Source organism: Centroberyx gerrardi, chromosome 7 (genome assembly GCF_048128805.1).
Source record: "Centroberyx gerrardi isolate f3 chromosome 7, fCenGer3.hap1.cur.20231027, whole genome shotgun sequence".
NCBI lineage: Eukaryota > Metazoa > Chordata > Actinopteri > Beryciformes > Berycidae > Centroberyx > Centroberyx gerrardi.
Window position 1 is genome coordinate 14,532,326 of NC_136003.1, and position 15,845 is coordinate 14,548,170.

Genomic DNA, 15,845 nt, shown 5'->3' on the forward strand with positions numbered 1-15,845 from the left:
ATGCTTTTGACTACTGGGGGAAAGGCACAATGGTTACAGTTTCATCCGGTAAGTCATCAGATTTTTTTCCAATTGTATGGATTTAAATTTAAAAACATCAATAACATGTTTTTGTAGAAGATTCAATTGTGACATCGGGTACTTCAATGAGATGTAGAACATGTTGAAATAGGTCTAAACAGGAGGACAAGAGCCAACATAACTGATTTATCTGTTATAATCACTGGAATCGGTTTGGAGTTTGGAGGTAAAAATCGTGTGTCATTTCATCTTCCAAACTGGTAAAAGCCAAAGAAAATGTATTTGTAAGATGGTAGAATGCCATGAAATCCCCACCACCAAAAATGTAGGTCTGTGGGTATAGGTTTTTGTATGCAGTAGATATTAATTTGTTAGACTGTGACTACGCTTTTGACTACTGGGGAAAAGGCACCATGGTCACCGTCTCCTCAGGTATGTAACATTATCATTTCTAATTCTTATCGCATCAGTAGATATTTTATTACTTTCAGGTAGTCACAGCTGTTGGCTTGTGATAAATCAACTAACAGTAATTTGTAATCTGTCAAATAATCTGTCCAAAGTGAGAAGTAGAGTTGACTTCATTCAGTTGGAATATAGGTCTATCGGTAGATATAGTATATGTTAGTTTGATTTTAACTTTCAACTTGCCTGATCAAACTGTATGATGTGAGATAATAGGGGTGATAGTTTTTGTGAGCAGTGTGAATTGATTCTCATAACTGTGACTACTGGGCTTTTGACTACTGGGGAAAAGGCACTATGGTAACTGTGTCATCAGGTAAGAGTTTAAACCATTTGTACCATTTAAAATATACATTAGGTTATGGTTCAGACTGTACAATGTTATGTTTTTGTAACAGAAAATAAGTTAGAATTCCTCAGCTTGTCAAGTGTGAGTTAAAATATCCGTTATTCAAATGTAAGTGTAAAAAGCAAAACAAAAAAAAAAGATAAAGAAAAATGTTCTCAGTAGGACAAGATATTATGTAGAAAATTGTAATTTATGGCGATTTTGTTGAAGTGGATATTATATTATAACACTGTTAATTAAATGCAAAGGTATAGACTTGCTGTACCTATGCTTACATACTAGCTATTGAGTAGATTTAGCCTTTTTATACTAACCAGTAAGTAGATTTAGCACTGTGCTACGGTGCTTTTGACTACTGGGGCAAGGGAACAGCAGTAACTGTTTCATCAGGTAAGAATACTCAACTTAAATAATCAGTGAATCAGTGAAACAAAAGTAATAGGTTTTCATAATAATTTAATGTCCGTACTGTTCCGTATCTGTCATGGACGCTATTAGCAAAGCTGACGGGTGTTTATTTAATTCAAACCTTCCACCAATTTCAAACATTGTCGGTGGTTATTTTAAGAATACTGTTGAATCTCTGAATTGAATTTACCTACAATATATTGACTGATAACCAAAAACTAGCACAAATAATATAATTGAGGGAGGTTAATATGTTCCTTTCCTCAACTACCAACCTCCAAATAAATGGGATAGTTTAACATTAAGCTGCAATTGGCTTCTCTTTGCCATCTCCAATATTTAAGAGGAATGTCTGTACTATGGCATTTCATTTTTATTTCAATATCTTGATGATACACTTTGTTTCCCTCTCTCAGCCACATCAACTCGCCCCTCAGTGTTTCCTCTGGCACAATGTGGTTCTGGGACTGGAGACATGCTCACTCTCGGCTGCCTCGCCACCGGCTTCACTCCTGCCTCAGTGACCTTCGCTTGGGCCGATGCCAATGGAGCTGCCCTGACCGACTTTGTTCAGTACCCTGCAGTTGAGAGAAACAACTTGTATACAGGAGTCAGCCAGACCCGTGTCAGGAGAGCAGACTGGGACGGAAAGAAACATTTTACTTGTAATGTGACACATGTGGCAGGAGACGAACATGTCATCTTCAAATCAAGTAAGATTCATATAAAATATTATATGTATTTATTTAATCAAACTAATTTACTTGTTTAGTATATTGGTTTGCAAATCTATGCAGCATAGAAATTTAGGTATTTTTCAAGTATAGTAAGTTGCGATTTCAAGTAAGCTAAATCAGTCCTAATAATATATATATTTTCATTTTTATTCGTAAAGTGTATAACAGTTTTATTTTTCTAAAAAAAAAGGTTGATTATACAAAAATGTACTAACAGCAATATTGAAAACTGGGCTAATGTCGGACAAATTTGGTCAATTGCTATAGAGTAGAATACAGTGACAAATACAGAGCATTTTCATATAATGTTTTAGATTTTGAAACTGCAGTGCACCTCACCAAATAAATTTAATCCCAGAAATGTAATCACTAAATTGGTTTTGTAAATTCTGCTTACAGATGTTAGATGCAGGGAATTTGCCACACCTCAGGGTTTAGTGAATTGATGCCCGTGAGGAACCAAGTGTAATTTTAAGTGATGTCTTAGTTTAGTTATACATGTTTTGCACAGAAAAGGAAGCAATAACTGAAGTGTTTTAGAAATAAATAACTAAAATGTTTCCTGACTAGTTCATTGTAAGACATTAAAATAGCAGCAAATTGGACACAAAGGACAGCATAATAATTCTAATATATTGTCAGTGCGATTACTACAAAATCAAATATCCTTACATATGTATGAATATTGTACTGTTAAAAATCATAATGTGCTGAGTGAGCAGGTGTACAGTAAGGTGGAGTTTGCAGAATGGAGAGGCTGAAGCTTGCCCATGCAAACTGAGTTGTTGGCTCAGTCAATTTTATTTCCTCCTCATCTCTGTCCTCTGCACTCTGCTTATACAGATTATGGCAATATGTTCTGCTTCCTTTCATATACTTTCATAACCCATGTTGTTTCCTTTCCATGTCTGCCTGCACTTTCACTCTATTTCAATGAACATTCACTGTTCAAAAAATGTTCAGTCAAAGGCTGGTTTGAACCTGTCTATATTAACTTGCCTGTACAGTCAGTGTATATGCAGAAGCAAGCATTAAATCTCTACTCATTAAATTGTTTGTCATTTACAATGGCAAGCTGTTTTTCCTTTTGACAATCACTGTACACTTGACTAACAAGTGCTAATCTGAGGAGTGTACTCCATATGTGCACATGCTAAAGTTCCATAAAGCTGTATAAAAAGTAACATGAATCTAGTTTTAATCTGAATTGTGGCACATTGTTCACCTCTGCTTCTGCATATATATCATTCCCTGCTTCTGCATACATATATTTGTGTATATGTTTGTTTTTCAGATGTGCATCACAAGCCGCCAACTCAACTTAATGTGTTGGTCTCCTCTAATGATGAGGTGGGTAAAGGAAAGACGGCCTCCTGTTTTGCCATTGATTTTTCACCACAAAATCATGAGATCAAATGGGAGAGAAATGGAGAGGAAATCAACGACAAAACATCTAAGATCATCAACACACCTTCTTTTGAAAGTGGAAAAAATGCCAACGGAACTTTGTTCAGTGCAGCAAGCTATCTCAAGGTAGAGGACAGTGGTTTGCCTGGGGACACTAACATATTTACCTGTGTGTTTAAGCAAGGTGACAGAAATGTGACCGAAACTGTGATCACCTCAATATGTGAGTAAAATATTATTATTTTTGTAACTGTAATTGCAATTCCAATGGTTTTGCAGCCATGACAGTTTAGTGAATGCTTTAATTCCTCTGTCAACAGGTCCCATATTACCAGACCCAATAGAAAAGATAGAGATCTTACCCCTCTCACTAGAGGAGATGTTTATCAACAAAAAAGCAGAACTTGTATGTCAAGTTGTTGCGATAAGTGGATCCATTGAGTCTGTTAAGTGGCAGGACCAACAGGGAAACAACATACTTGAGAACAAGAACAAGACTAAAATCTCTGCAGATAGGAGACGCTTCAGCATTGTGGCTGATGTCACGTATGAGGAGTGGAGGAAGGGGATACAATACTACTGTGTTGTTGAGCATCCAGATTTGTTGGAACCAAAGAAGAAGCTCTTTGAAAGGAAGAATGGTAAGCAAATTTTCTTTGTTGAGCAATTATGCATTAAAAGTCTGTTTGAGTGCCTTTGACAGATTTCCATTCATGTGATCATTCAAGTTTATGAGATGTCTTTATGAATGTATTTTGTAGAATGTATTTTATAGAAGAAATGCAGAATAAGAGGTGTTATTATCTGTGGCAAGAGGGCCTAATTGTTCTCTCATGCTTGCAGGAGGAGCGCCTAAGCGTCCGTCAGTTTTTCTGCTGCCGCCAGTAGAACAAACTAGTAACGATACGGTGACCCTGACTTGCTATGTGAAAGACTTCTACCCGAAGGAGGTTGTGGTGTCTTGGCTTGTTGATGATATGGCAGTAGATTCCAAAATGTATGCGTTCAGTACCACAAACCATATAGAAAATAATGGATTCTACTCTGTTTATGGCCAGCTAACGTTCAGCCATGACCAGTGGAAAAGCAATGAAGCGGTGTATAGCTGTGTAGTTTACCATGAGTCTATGATGGACACAACTCGAGTCATTGTCAGGTCCGTGGTGGAGAGAACATGTGACAAACCCAACATGGTCAACCTCAACATGAACATCCCAAGTTGCAAGGCCTAGTAGATGTTGTGTTGTGTCGCTGTGTCTTATGCCCTGTTTGTTATGTTTGTTGCTTGTGATATGACATGCTGTTTGTCTTTTAAATGCAGATTCAAAATCAAAATAAAAAATGTACTTCATAACTCTGTTGATGCAGTTGATATCCCTATTTAACGAGCATTGAGTGCCACATGTTTAATTGAAATACAAGTTTAAAAAAGGTTAACGGTCACAGTACCATAGGACAAAAAGTTGGGCATTCCAGACTGTGGTAACACAAGGTTGTAGATATCATTATATTTATGACTGAAAGTATAGTGATAACAATGTAACATTTTTTCTACAGTAAAATGTCATTCACTTCAAAACACACCACACCGATCACTGACTGTAAGAATACAAAATGCCCCTAAAAATATCAACAAAATCATATTTGTTCATTTTTATGTGTAATTGGTGCATTAGCATTGTTCCTGTGCCTTGTCTGTGTGTGCTTGTGTTCAATCTACTGGGTCTTGCTCTTCCCACAAAAGAGTCTGTTTCAGATCTAACTCAGCTGCTGTGATCTCTCAAATTATCACTGCACATTAAGGATTTACTATACCAATTCACAAGCCAAGCCACATGCATGCCACAGCATAACATGGGGTCTTTCAAAAGCAATTCAGGATCATTGTAACGGCTAATGTTGCCACCATTTTACAAAAGATGAGCTTAATATCAAAAAGGATTTAATTAATAATAATAATAATAATGATAATAATGATGATAATAATACTAATAATATCCAATACTATACCCAATAGATGATAATTGTGCCAATGAAAATCTAGAGGTAAAGCTGTCTAGCCACTTCTTACCATAAAATATTGATTGAAGGATTCATAGAGAATGGTCATTGATACTTATAAAGGGTGTTGTGTCTTTTGCAAGCCTGAGTGTTATTCTCAATGACTGCCAGGTGCATAGAAGAACACAGCAGAAAAACACCCACACACCATTTTAAGCTGCATGTCAAGGTCTCAGACCAAAACATGTTGTGTTTAATCATTTAATTATTTCATTTCAAAGGTAAGACAGTTTGTGGGCGTACACAGTGTGTCAGAAGCAACTACCAAGTATCAAGCTTCTACCAAAGCTGTTTCCATAGCATCACAACATCATTCTCATACCAAAACTGTCTTGTTAGCAGATCTATAGGGTCATAAGAGATTGTGCAGTCTTTATAGGACAGTCCCAATGAAACATTTCAATTTCCAGTCCAGTAGAGAACCATAGGTGTGACTGCCAATGTAACACCACTTTCATCTCTATATGCAGTTTGTGAGTGTGAGGTTCCGTTTCTGACTGACAACCAATGCGGTCATGCCATGGAGACAGACCAAGATAGCATGGACAACACAGCCCTTACCTTCATCATCCTCTTCCTCATCACTCTGCTGTACAGCATTGGAACCACTGCTATCAAGGTAGTAATGGTTTTAAAAGTTAGGGTTCCATGCAGCATAGGTATAATGTGTTTTAATTTTAATTTAACTGTATACTCCAAAACAATTAGACTGAATAACTGGATAAAGAAAAGCTTTGTTTAATTATTATTCAAACAACAATGATGTTAGACAATGATGACCATAAGGTCATTAAAGGGTAGCTGCAATAGAAGTAATATCAGTAACTTTACTTGAATTGTTGGTTATAAAACATTAGAAGTCATCCTATGCTCATCATGAGAATGTTATAATTCCATCATAACTGCATCAGAACATGTCATTATGCCTTATGAATATAGTTTGACTCACAGAACTTGAATGGATAGAAAGGACACTTCCATCATGGTCATCATGGTATCATGATGATCATAATGTTCTTTGGTTACCTAACATGGCTTCCATAGAATTTTGATAATGTTATCATGTAAATGAACATTGTCCCATGTGTGTACAGAACATGAGACTCAGAAGGTTAGAATGTTCATCACTATTGCCACTGGAATGTTAATCCAAATAATATTGGCGTTCTGAGTCTCATGCACCAAATCAACAACGACTTCCATGACATTATCAAACATGCTATGGCAGACATTTTAAGTGCATAATGTCTGTGTGTAAGTGTACCGGCCAAAGACTTGAATGGGAATGATCATTCCATACATTCAAATTCTATGGTTTGACTTGGTTATGTGACCGTTATAAGTAATGTATTTACCACTGACACCTACCACTAAATGGACCTACACTGACACCACCACAATCTTTTTCACATCTCTTTTTTCTTGCCTAGTCATTTTATATTTAACTGTAATTTGAACACAGCTAATTCTCCATTGGACCTTCATGATGGCACCAACCATCGTTGCTTACAGATTTGTGACACAACTGCACCAAAAGCCCTACCATCAATGTTATATGCATTTCTTTGGTATCATTCAAAAGATTTTTTTTTTCCTTTGCCAATTGAGCTAATATAATTTCTCAAATCAACACAGCAAATGTTGGAATTAATTGAAACCTGATCCAAAACTTTGTCTGGTACAGTATATTATATCATGCAACAATTATTTTACAACTCATTGAAAAATTAATAATGATGTAGTTGATTTCACTTTACTTTCGATGATGTGATGTTTCCATTACCACACTTACAAGAATTCCACACCTCCTAATACATTTGATGTCTTACAAACAAAATAAATATATCGGTTTCAGTGGCAAATACATTACTCATAACTCATAATCTGGTCCTACCAAATTAATAATGAATTATAGTGTATTGTGACATTTTCTGATGCCATTGTGATGTAATTTTAATGAACTTATGAGGTGATAATATGTTGCAAAAAATAAATATAGAGGTCCCAGTAGTAAATATATTACTTACTATGTTCCTCATTCCCACCTCTTACCAGATTCATCATTTATTATAGTGTATTATGACATTTTCTAATGCAGCTGTGATGTAATTGTAATGTGCTTATGATGCACATATGACTAATACTGCATTATAACCAACAATTTAAGAAATGTATTAATGAAATGTCATAAGTAGTAGTAGTGATTTGATTGTTTTTGATATAATAGTGCTGATACATTTTTTTTTTCTGTTTTTCTTCTTTTCAGGTCAAATGAAAAAAAAAAAGTGATGAACTGTCTGTTTAAAAACATATTCTCATATTTTCACATATTAATCCTTACTGTATTCATAGTGTCCTGTAACTATTCACTATTGCATTTTTTCTCATTTTAATTATATAGAGTTATGTCCTTGTTGAAAATAAACATTTAACTGAAAATAACCATTTAAGCAATTGTGTTTGATCCGCAAACTTTTTTCTCTCTTCCACTAGTGAGATAGTTATTTTATTTGTATTTTATTTTTATTTATTTAATTATTTCCAGTTTTACTTTTAAATGATCTATAAATATCACTCAACAGTATATAATGTTTATTTTTTTTTAAATGTTTTACTTTTGTTTGGATATTTGACTGTATTACCTGCATCAGTTTTGTTCATCAGCTCTCCAGCACCTGGAATCAACAGACCGTGTTCAAGTCAATATGCAAATACAAAGATATTACAATGTGGTGGTAATAATAGACCAGAGAACTAAAACTTTGAGAAGTCATGAGAAGTCATGTAACAAAATCGGGTAGATAACTCGTATGTAAACAGTTGTGAGATATTTAAATTGTCAGTATATTTCCCTTACTGGCGTGACCAGACTTCACACCTGGTGTCTGTGATGCACCGTTGCTCAGTGTCATGTTTCACTTCTGTATTTCGGGTGCTTTTTTGGGACCTGGGTGTTACTCAATGCTTCCGCTTGCTGCCTGCCCTGATCGCTCTGCCCTGTCCTGCTGCAACATCTGTGCAACAGACCTCCAGCTCCATCTCCACCTGACTTTAAGCACCAGCCAGTGTAAAAGTACAACTCTGCCATCTAGCCTAAGCACAAGGATATTACACTTAGGATTGAGACTGTAGAGATGGTTAGTTGACCAAAATCTAAAGGTATGTATAACTTGCTTAGAGATCAAAATCAGCTCAGGATTTTGAAAATGTACACAATCCATCAAACGTTTAGACTGAACTGACTGTTAAAAAAATAAACTGTGCTCTGTCTCAGTGCAGAGGGTCGTACCTCCAAACATCACACTCTACCCTGTCTGGGAAGGCGAGTTCGGGTCCTCACCAGTCAGACTCATCTGCACCCTAAGCGGCTTTTTTCCAGACCAGCTGAGTGTGGAGTGGCAAATGGACAACCAGGCTCTAAACACCGTGCCAATCCAAAAGAAGCTGCAAAGTGTGGATGGAGTGGAGAAAACCTTCAGTCTGAGCAGTCAGATTGAGCTGGATATGAACAAGTGGGCAAAGGGCTCAATTTTTACATGCAAGTCCAGCCACAACAAAGTTGAATTCACAAGATCAATCAGTATTTGTGCAAGTAAGTGTGGCTTCCTTTGTCTAACAGCACACTATGAAATTGTTGCATCACCTACACACATATATTCATATTGCAATTTTTCTTTGTTCTTTGTCTAAAGGCAAAATGAAAAGCAAATTGATTAGTGACGTATCCCTGTGGTTTCTGATAGAATGTGTTCAACATATTAAGTTGCTCTGTATTTACCAACAAAACTTACACAGTGAAAAGGAAAGGAAGTCAACAGCGAAATACTAGTACATTGACGAGTTTGTCTAACATTTGTTAGTTGTTATTTAGTAATCTTTGGTTTTATAGATTAACATGTTTTGGCCAAACACCTTTTTTCTGGCAGTTCATTCAAGAACGCCTCCTTCCATTCTTCTGGAGATCCCCAGCTTCAAGACAGTAATGATGGCAGAGACTGAGGTCACAGCAACGTGTTTGGTCCGCACTGTCTATGCTGCCAAGGTGACCTGGCTGATGGATAAGCAAGTACCAGACAGTGACACAGTGAACGAGGTCAGAAACACAACTCCTATCATCAGCAACCTAACAGTTCCTTCAAGTGACTGGAGGAAAATCAACCACATAACATGTAGAGCTGAACATCGCTGCTTCTCATCCACTGAGGAGACTGTGAGTGTTACAGGTAAGAGAGATATACAAAATGAAAATCAGGTGTCATGTGACAATTGAAGACCTGAAAACAAAAAGAAATTCTGCATCATTTCCTGTGTGTGTCGTCCAGGGCCTGCAGCTGCAGCTCCATCAATGCAGATCAGGAGATCTCTCCCAGATTTGCTGAAGGGAGAGAGTGCTGTGCTGGAGTGCGACATCACACAACTCTCCTCCAGTGACCTCTACGTCACATTTCAGGCCAACAATGTTGACATCTCTGACAAACAGTATGTTGATCTTCCTGAAGCCCAAGGCTTCCAATCAATCACTAGACGCTTCTCTGTCCCTTCAAGTCAGTGGAGTAAAGACAACACTTTCACCTGCAAAGTGACCCAAGGCTTCTCCAACAGTTGGCAGTCAAACCCAACTGGGAATATTTTTGGTGGGTGGCCAACTATTCTTCTCTCCCTCAATAATATTTAGTCTGTTGTTGTCAATTCCCTTTTTATCACTCTCTTTTAGTTATGATTTAACTATATTTTTTTTTCTGGTTGGATATTTAGGCGACCCATCAATGGAGCTCCTTCTAGCTCCCAGTGAAGAATCAGGACAACAGAAACTCTTATGCTCTGGATTGGGCTTAAACCCTCAAATTAAATGGCTTTCTGGGTCTCAGCATAGATCTACATCAACTAATGACATCAGGATGGGTGCAGATGGACGTGTGGCAGTAACCAGTCATCTGAACGTCCCTCAAACAGAGTGGAAAACCGGGGAGGTCTTTACTTGTGAAGTGTCTGACAAGTCTTTACACAAAACAGTCAGAAAAAACATCAGCCTCTGTTCAGGTAAAATGAAAACATAACAAGAGTAACAACCTAAACCAACTGCAAAATAAGAAAAAAATGCCCCCACTTTTCCCAGTCAAACAGGTTATTCAGATTGAACTGAAAGTTTAATGTCAAATATGGCCTTAATATATTGTAACAAACAGCTTAAGTCAATGTGAGTAAAGTAATTTATTCAGGATTGTCTCTGGTGTCATAATTTAAGACATTTCTTTTTCCTTGTACTTTCCATTGCCAGCTCATTCAAGCTCACCTCCTTCCATTCTTCTGGAGATCCCCAGCTTCAAGACAGTAATGACGGCAGAGACTGAGGTCACAGCAACGTGTTTGGTCCGCACTGTCTATGCTGCCAAGGTGACCTGGCTGATGGATAAGCAAGTACCAGACAGTGACACAGTGAACGAGGTCAGAAACACAACTCATATCATCAGCAACCTAACAGTTCCTCCAAGTGACTGGAGGAAAATCAACCACATAACATGTAGAGCTGAACATCGCTGCTTCTCATCCACTGAGGAGACTGTGAGCGTTACAGGTAAGAGAGATATACAAAATGAAAATCAGGTGTCATGTGACAATTGAAGACCTGAAAACAAAAAGAAATGCTGCATCATTTCCTGTGTGTGTCGTTCAGGGCCTGCAGCTGCAGCTCCATCAATGCAGATCAGGAGATCTCTCCCAGATTTGCTGAAGGGAGAGAGTGCTGTGCTGGAGTGCGACATCACACAACTCTCCTCCAGTGACCTCTACGTCACATTTCAGGCCAACAATGTTGACATCTCTGACAAACAGTATGTTGATCTTCCTGAAGCCCAAGGCTTCCAATCAATCGCTAGACGCTTCTCTGTCCCTTCAAGTCAGTGGAGTAAAGACAAAACTTTCACCTGCAAAGTGACCCAAGGCTTCTCCAACAGTTGGCAGTCAAACCCAACTGGGAATATTTTTGGTGGGTGGCCAACTATTCTTCTCTTCCTCAATAATATTTAGTCTGTTGTTGTCAATTCCCTTTTTATCACTCTCTTTTAGTTATGATTTAACCATATATGTTTTTTTGTGGTGGGATATTTAGGCGACCCATCAATGGAGCTCCTTCTAGACCCCAGTGAAGAATCAGGACAACAGAAACTCATATGCTCTGGATTGGGCGTTAACCCTCAAATTAAATGGCTTTCTGGGTCTCAGCATAGATCTGCATCAACTAATGACATCAGAATGGGTGCAGATGGACGTGTGTCAGTAACCAGTCATCTGAACGTCGCTCAAACAGAGTGGAAAACCGGGGAGGTCTTTACTTGTGAAGTGTCTGACAAGTCTTTACACAAAACAGTCAGAAAGAACATCAGCCTCTGTTCAGGTAAAATTCAACAAAAAGGAAAGAAACAATTTCAGCCACCCGCAAAATAAGAAAATTATTTCACATTTTACACAATTTATGAAACATCCATTAATAAAATGAGCCCATATTTTACTAATAGTCCTTTTAGTTTAAGGTGGAGTACATCAAAATGTTTATTTACTGGAACCTTCAGCTGTTTTTTTTTCAGACACTGTAAAGGGAAAAAACTTAAACACCATTTCATGTTTTTTTCAGTGACTCCAGCATCATCTCAGACAGTTGGTGTTCATGTTCAGGGCCCACCTCCCCAGGAGCTGCACAAAGATGGATTGGTGACTATCACCTGTCTTCTGGTTGGTCCAAATCTTGAGGATTTCTCCATCACCTGGAAAGTGGGTGGCACCACATCTTCTCTGAATGTGCTCACAGAAGCACCACTGAGTCACAGCAATGGGACAGACACTATGCAGAGCTTCCTGAATGTATCAGCAAAGGCTTGGCATGCATATACACAAGTGTCTTGTGAGGGAAAGCACCGATGTTCCAGCCAGGGCTACAAGGAGCATATAAGCAAATGCAAAGGTAGCATCACACATGACAATCATAAACTTGACTCCTTTGTGATTGCTTAATACTGATTCAGAATTTCTGGCAAGTTCAATATAAGAAGGCGAGATTGCATCACAAATTAATAATAATGCTCTCCATGGTAAAAGGTATGCTTTTGCCTACTGTGATAAAATGATTGAATTGAAAAAGCCAAAATACAAACCCTTGTTAACTGTTCCCCTCTTTTTGTGTTTCTCAAGACCTAAATCCACCAACTGTGAAGATAATACAGCCAACCGACTCTGAACTGTCAGGGTCAAACATCATCACACTTGTTTGCCTAGTCTCTGAGTTCTCCCCGTCTAACATCATAGTGTACTGGGAGAAGGATGGCCACAGGCTGCCATTATCTCACTACACCAACAGCCCTGCTTGGAAATACACAGGCAGCAACACTTATTCAATGAGCAGCAGATTGAACACGTCCCAAACTGAGCGGGACCAGGAATCCACCTATTCTTGTGTCGTCGAACACGAGTCATCTGAAAAGCCACTCAAACGCACCATAGAGGATGTGTTTGGTAAGCAGAGAATCAATATCTTGTCCATCTTGGTGTTGTCCATCACATGTTAGAGTGATATTACCTTCTAAAATTGTACAAAAGTATATGTAGATCAAGACTGTGAATGAATGGATAGGTACTCTCTCTTATCTGCGACCTCCCTCCAAAACAATGCTTGTTTCCCGCCATTCCTGCAAATGATACAGATAACTCTTCATGCAGTTTTGCCAGTACATTAAGCATCTGGTCATATTCATAATAATTGTACATATGTAATATATCAAGATGACTTGTAGCAGACGTGGGTGATATACTATTTGCTCTATTTGTTACCAATTGTTTCTACTGAGTTCGATAACTGTGAACAAAGCCTACATCATTTGTATTTTTCAATCATCACTTTGCTCAAATAACTCCCCCATTATCACTCTTTAATAATTCATCACTTATTGTTGAAAGTCGACCACCACTGTATCAGCCTGTTGACATGTTGATAAAAAAATAATCTCCAATATGCCTAGTTGATATTTCACCATTATTCCTTCTCTATGACCTACCTCAGTACCAATTCATAACAACATGTGTGACTATATTCCCCAGCCTCAGTGACCCCCTCCAAACCTGCAGCCACCTTGCTGCAGGGTGCTGGTGAGCTTGTGTGCCTGGTGTATGGCTTCAGCCCTGCATCCATCAACATCACCTGGCTTCATGATGACACCCCACACCTGTTGGACTACAACACCAGTGAACCCCACAGAGGCCCAAAGGGAAAATTCAGCATCCAAAGCCGACTTCGTCTGTCCCCAGTCGACTGGCTACCTGGGGCGGTCTACACCTGCAGGGTGACGCACGCAACCATCACCTTGGCCCTGAATATATCCAAACCAGGTGCCAGTTTGATGATAATAATAATAAACTTTATTTACATAGCACTTTTCAAAAAACAGAGTTTACAAAGTGCTTTACAGAGAGTGAGAGAAACAAAACATAGAGCAAACAATAAGGGTAACAACACAAGATTAAAGACAAGAAAAACAATTGCATAAAGGCCGGTGTGTAAAAGTGTGTCTTGAGAAATGATTTTAAAGAAGACACTGACTTTGTTACATCAATTTCCTCGGGCAGTCTGTTCCACAGTGTAGCGGTTCTATGCCCGATAACCTTTTGTTTTCAGTTTGTTTTCTTGCATATTAAAGACTGAGACAGTCAAAAAGCTCCTGTGCAAATTAATGGACCAGGGCCATAAAGATGGCAGCCTCCTGGATTAATCATCGTTTTGCACTGTTGGATGAGTATTGTTATACACCTGCTCCATTCACTGGCATGTTATGCTTTATGCATCACACCTTTGTCACTCAATGTGATAAGTCTATAAGTCTGAAATGTTGCATAAATAATGATTCATAATGGAAGAGACTGCATGGATTAGTTTGTTACTTTCTACCTCTTAGCAGTCTTACAAAGATGTGGACATCCTTTTTGGCTTGTAGTGTCATCATTTCAATGTTGATAATAGTCAACTCACAAATCTCATTTCAATCCATTTCATAGAGATCATGGAGGAAGGCTGTTTCGTTGATGAGAACAATCATGATGCTATCAATCAAGACTTGGGCGAGGGGAACTGGTACATGACTTTCACCTTCCTCCTGCTTTTCCTCGTCTCCATCCTCTATAGCATCTTGATGACCCTCATTAAGGTGAGAATATGGAATTTGGAATGTTTAAGTTGGTTTTGCAGCAAATACAATGTTTGTGTGATGTCCTGTATGATGTCCCTCTCTCTCTCAGACACACACACATACAGTATATACAGTATATCTCTCTCCCTCATTGATATTTTAGTATATCTTTCTATTTTATATATGCGTACATTAAAAGTGTTGCATTTGTCTTAACCTTGTGCACATGACTTAAACAAAAGTGGCAGCAGATGACAGATACCTGACAGATTTCCCATTTTTCCTTTCAGACTAAATGATGACCCCAGGATCCTATCCTATTTTATGACCTGCATGTGGATTTTTATGTTTGAAGCCATATAACTAGTTTGGTTAATTCATGTTCATTATGTTTGCATATTTCATTTACTGTATTCTATATTATTTGTTTATACTATAATCATTTATCTTCAGACTATGTTGGTAGTCTAACATTGGATGGAAAAATAAAATGTCAGATTTTGAGAGTAAAGTCTGTCATACTTTAACCTCATTGATTAAAATGAAACTAGTGATTACACAACCTTGCAAGTCAATTATTTTTAAAGTGCTTCATATGAAGCATTATTTACTCTGGAGCGGCACATTCTAGCATCAGTTGTAGTCTTACTGATCCCCTGTATTACTGACATCGTCCACAAGAGGGAGACATGGCTCTGCAATTAGCAGTAGTTATGAATGTGGGAAATTTAGAGATGGAGTTCAGCCAAAGTGCTGTAATTGTGGGGTGCCCGCAGTGTGGCTTACTGGGGTCCAGCATAAGAAAATGCAAAATAAAATTTCAGCTTTTATATTCTATATGTAGACACATTCTAATAAGAGATGTGTAAAACTTCCCAACACTCAGATAAAGAGTTAAAGACAGTTAAACCCAAATCTGACATCTAATGGTAAAAAAGCATGCTACTGAAATTGCCAATTGGCTTTGGTGCCGGGTGATGTCACCACCTTTTGTACTCTAGAAGGTGACATCACCTGGCACCAAAGATCAGCTAATGTCAGAGAATGAGGGAGATGTGAAGGAAACACAAAGTGTTGAGGAGGAAATAAGATGAGACCGATAAAGAGGTGTGATTCTCAATTTAGAGAATCTCTCAACAGGGCGTCTACAGCACAGAAATTCTTGAGGTCATGTTCAGAGTGGTCACCAAGCTAGCCCTGTCATGGCCGGACCTCTTCCTCCTCCCA

General features: G+C 38.1%; 1 protein-coding gene across 1 annotated transcript in view; it reads left to right on the forward strand.

The window, feature by feature from the left end:
• LOC144539543 (uncharacterized) overlaps window positions 1-15,095 on the forward strand; it is a 68,740-nt gene extending 53,645 nt beyond the window's left edge. The window contains exons 5-17 of the mRNA XM_078284972.1: window positions 1,660-1,938; window positions 8,708-9,040; window positions 9,375-9,671; window positions 9,771-10,082; window positions 10,204-10,488; window positions 10,727-11,023; window positions 11,123-11,434; window positions 11,558-11,842; window positions 12,080-12,406; window positions 12,634-12,954; window positions 13,537-13,824; window positions 14,488-14,636; window positions 14,909-15,095. Of these exons, the coding sequence (XP_078141098.1) occupies window positions 1,660-1,938; window positions 8,708-9,040; window positions 9,375-9,671; window positions 9,771-10,082; window positions 10,204-10,488; window positions 10,727-11,023; window positions 11,123-11,434; window positions 11,558-11,842; window positions 12,080-12,406; window positions 12,634-12,954; window positions 13,537-13,824; window positions 14,488-14,636; window positions 14,909-14,917 (3,494 nt within the window). The 3' untranslated portion in view covers window positions 14,918-15,095. The remainder of the gene's footprint in view (window positions 1-1,659; window positions 1,939-8,707; window positions 9,041-9,374; window positions 9,672-9,770; window positions 10,083-10,203; window positions 10,489-10,726; window positions 11,024-11,122; window positions 11,435-11,557; window positions 11,843-12,079; window positions 12,407-12,633; window positions 12,955-13,536; window positions 13,825-14,487; window positions 14,637-14,908) is intronic.
• The last annotated feature ends 750 nt before the right edge of the window (window positions 15,096-15,845 follow it).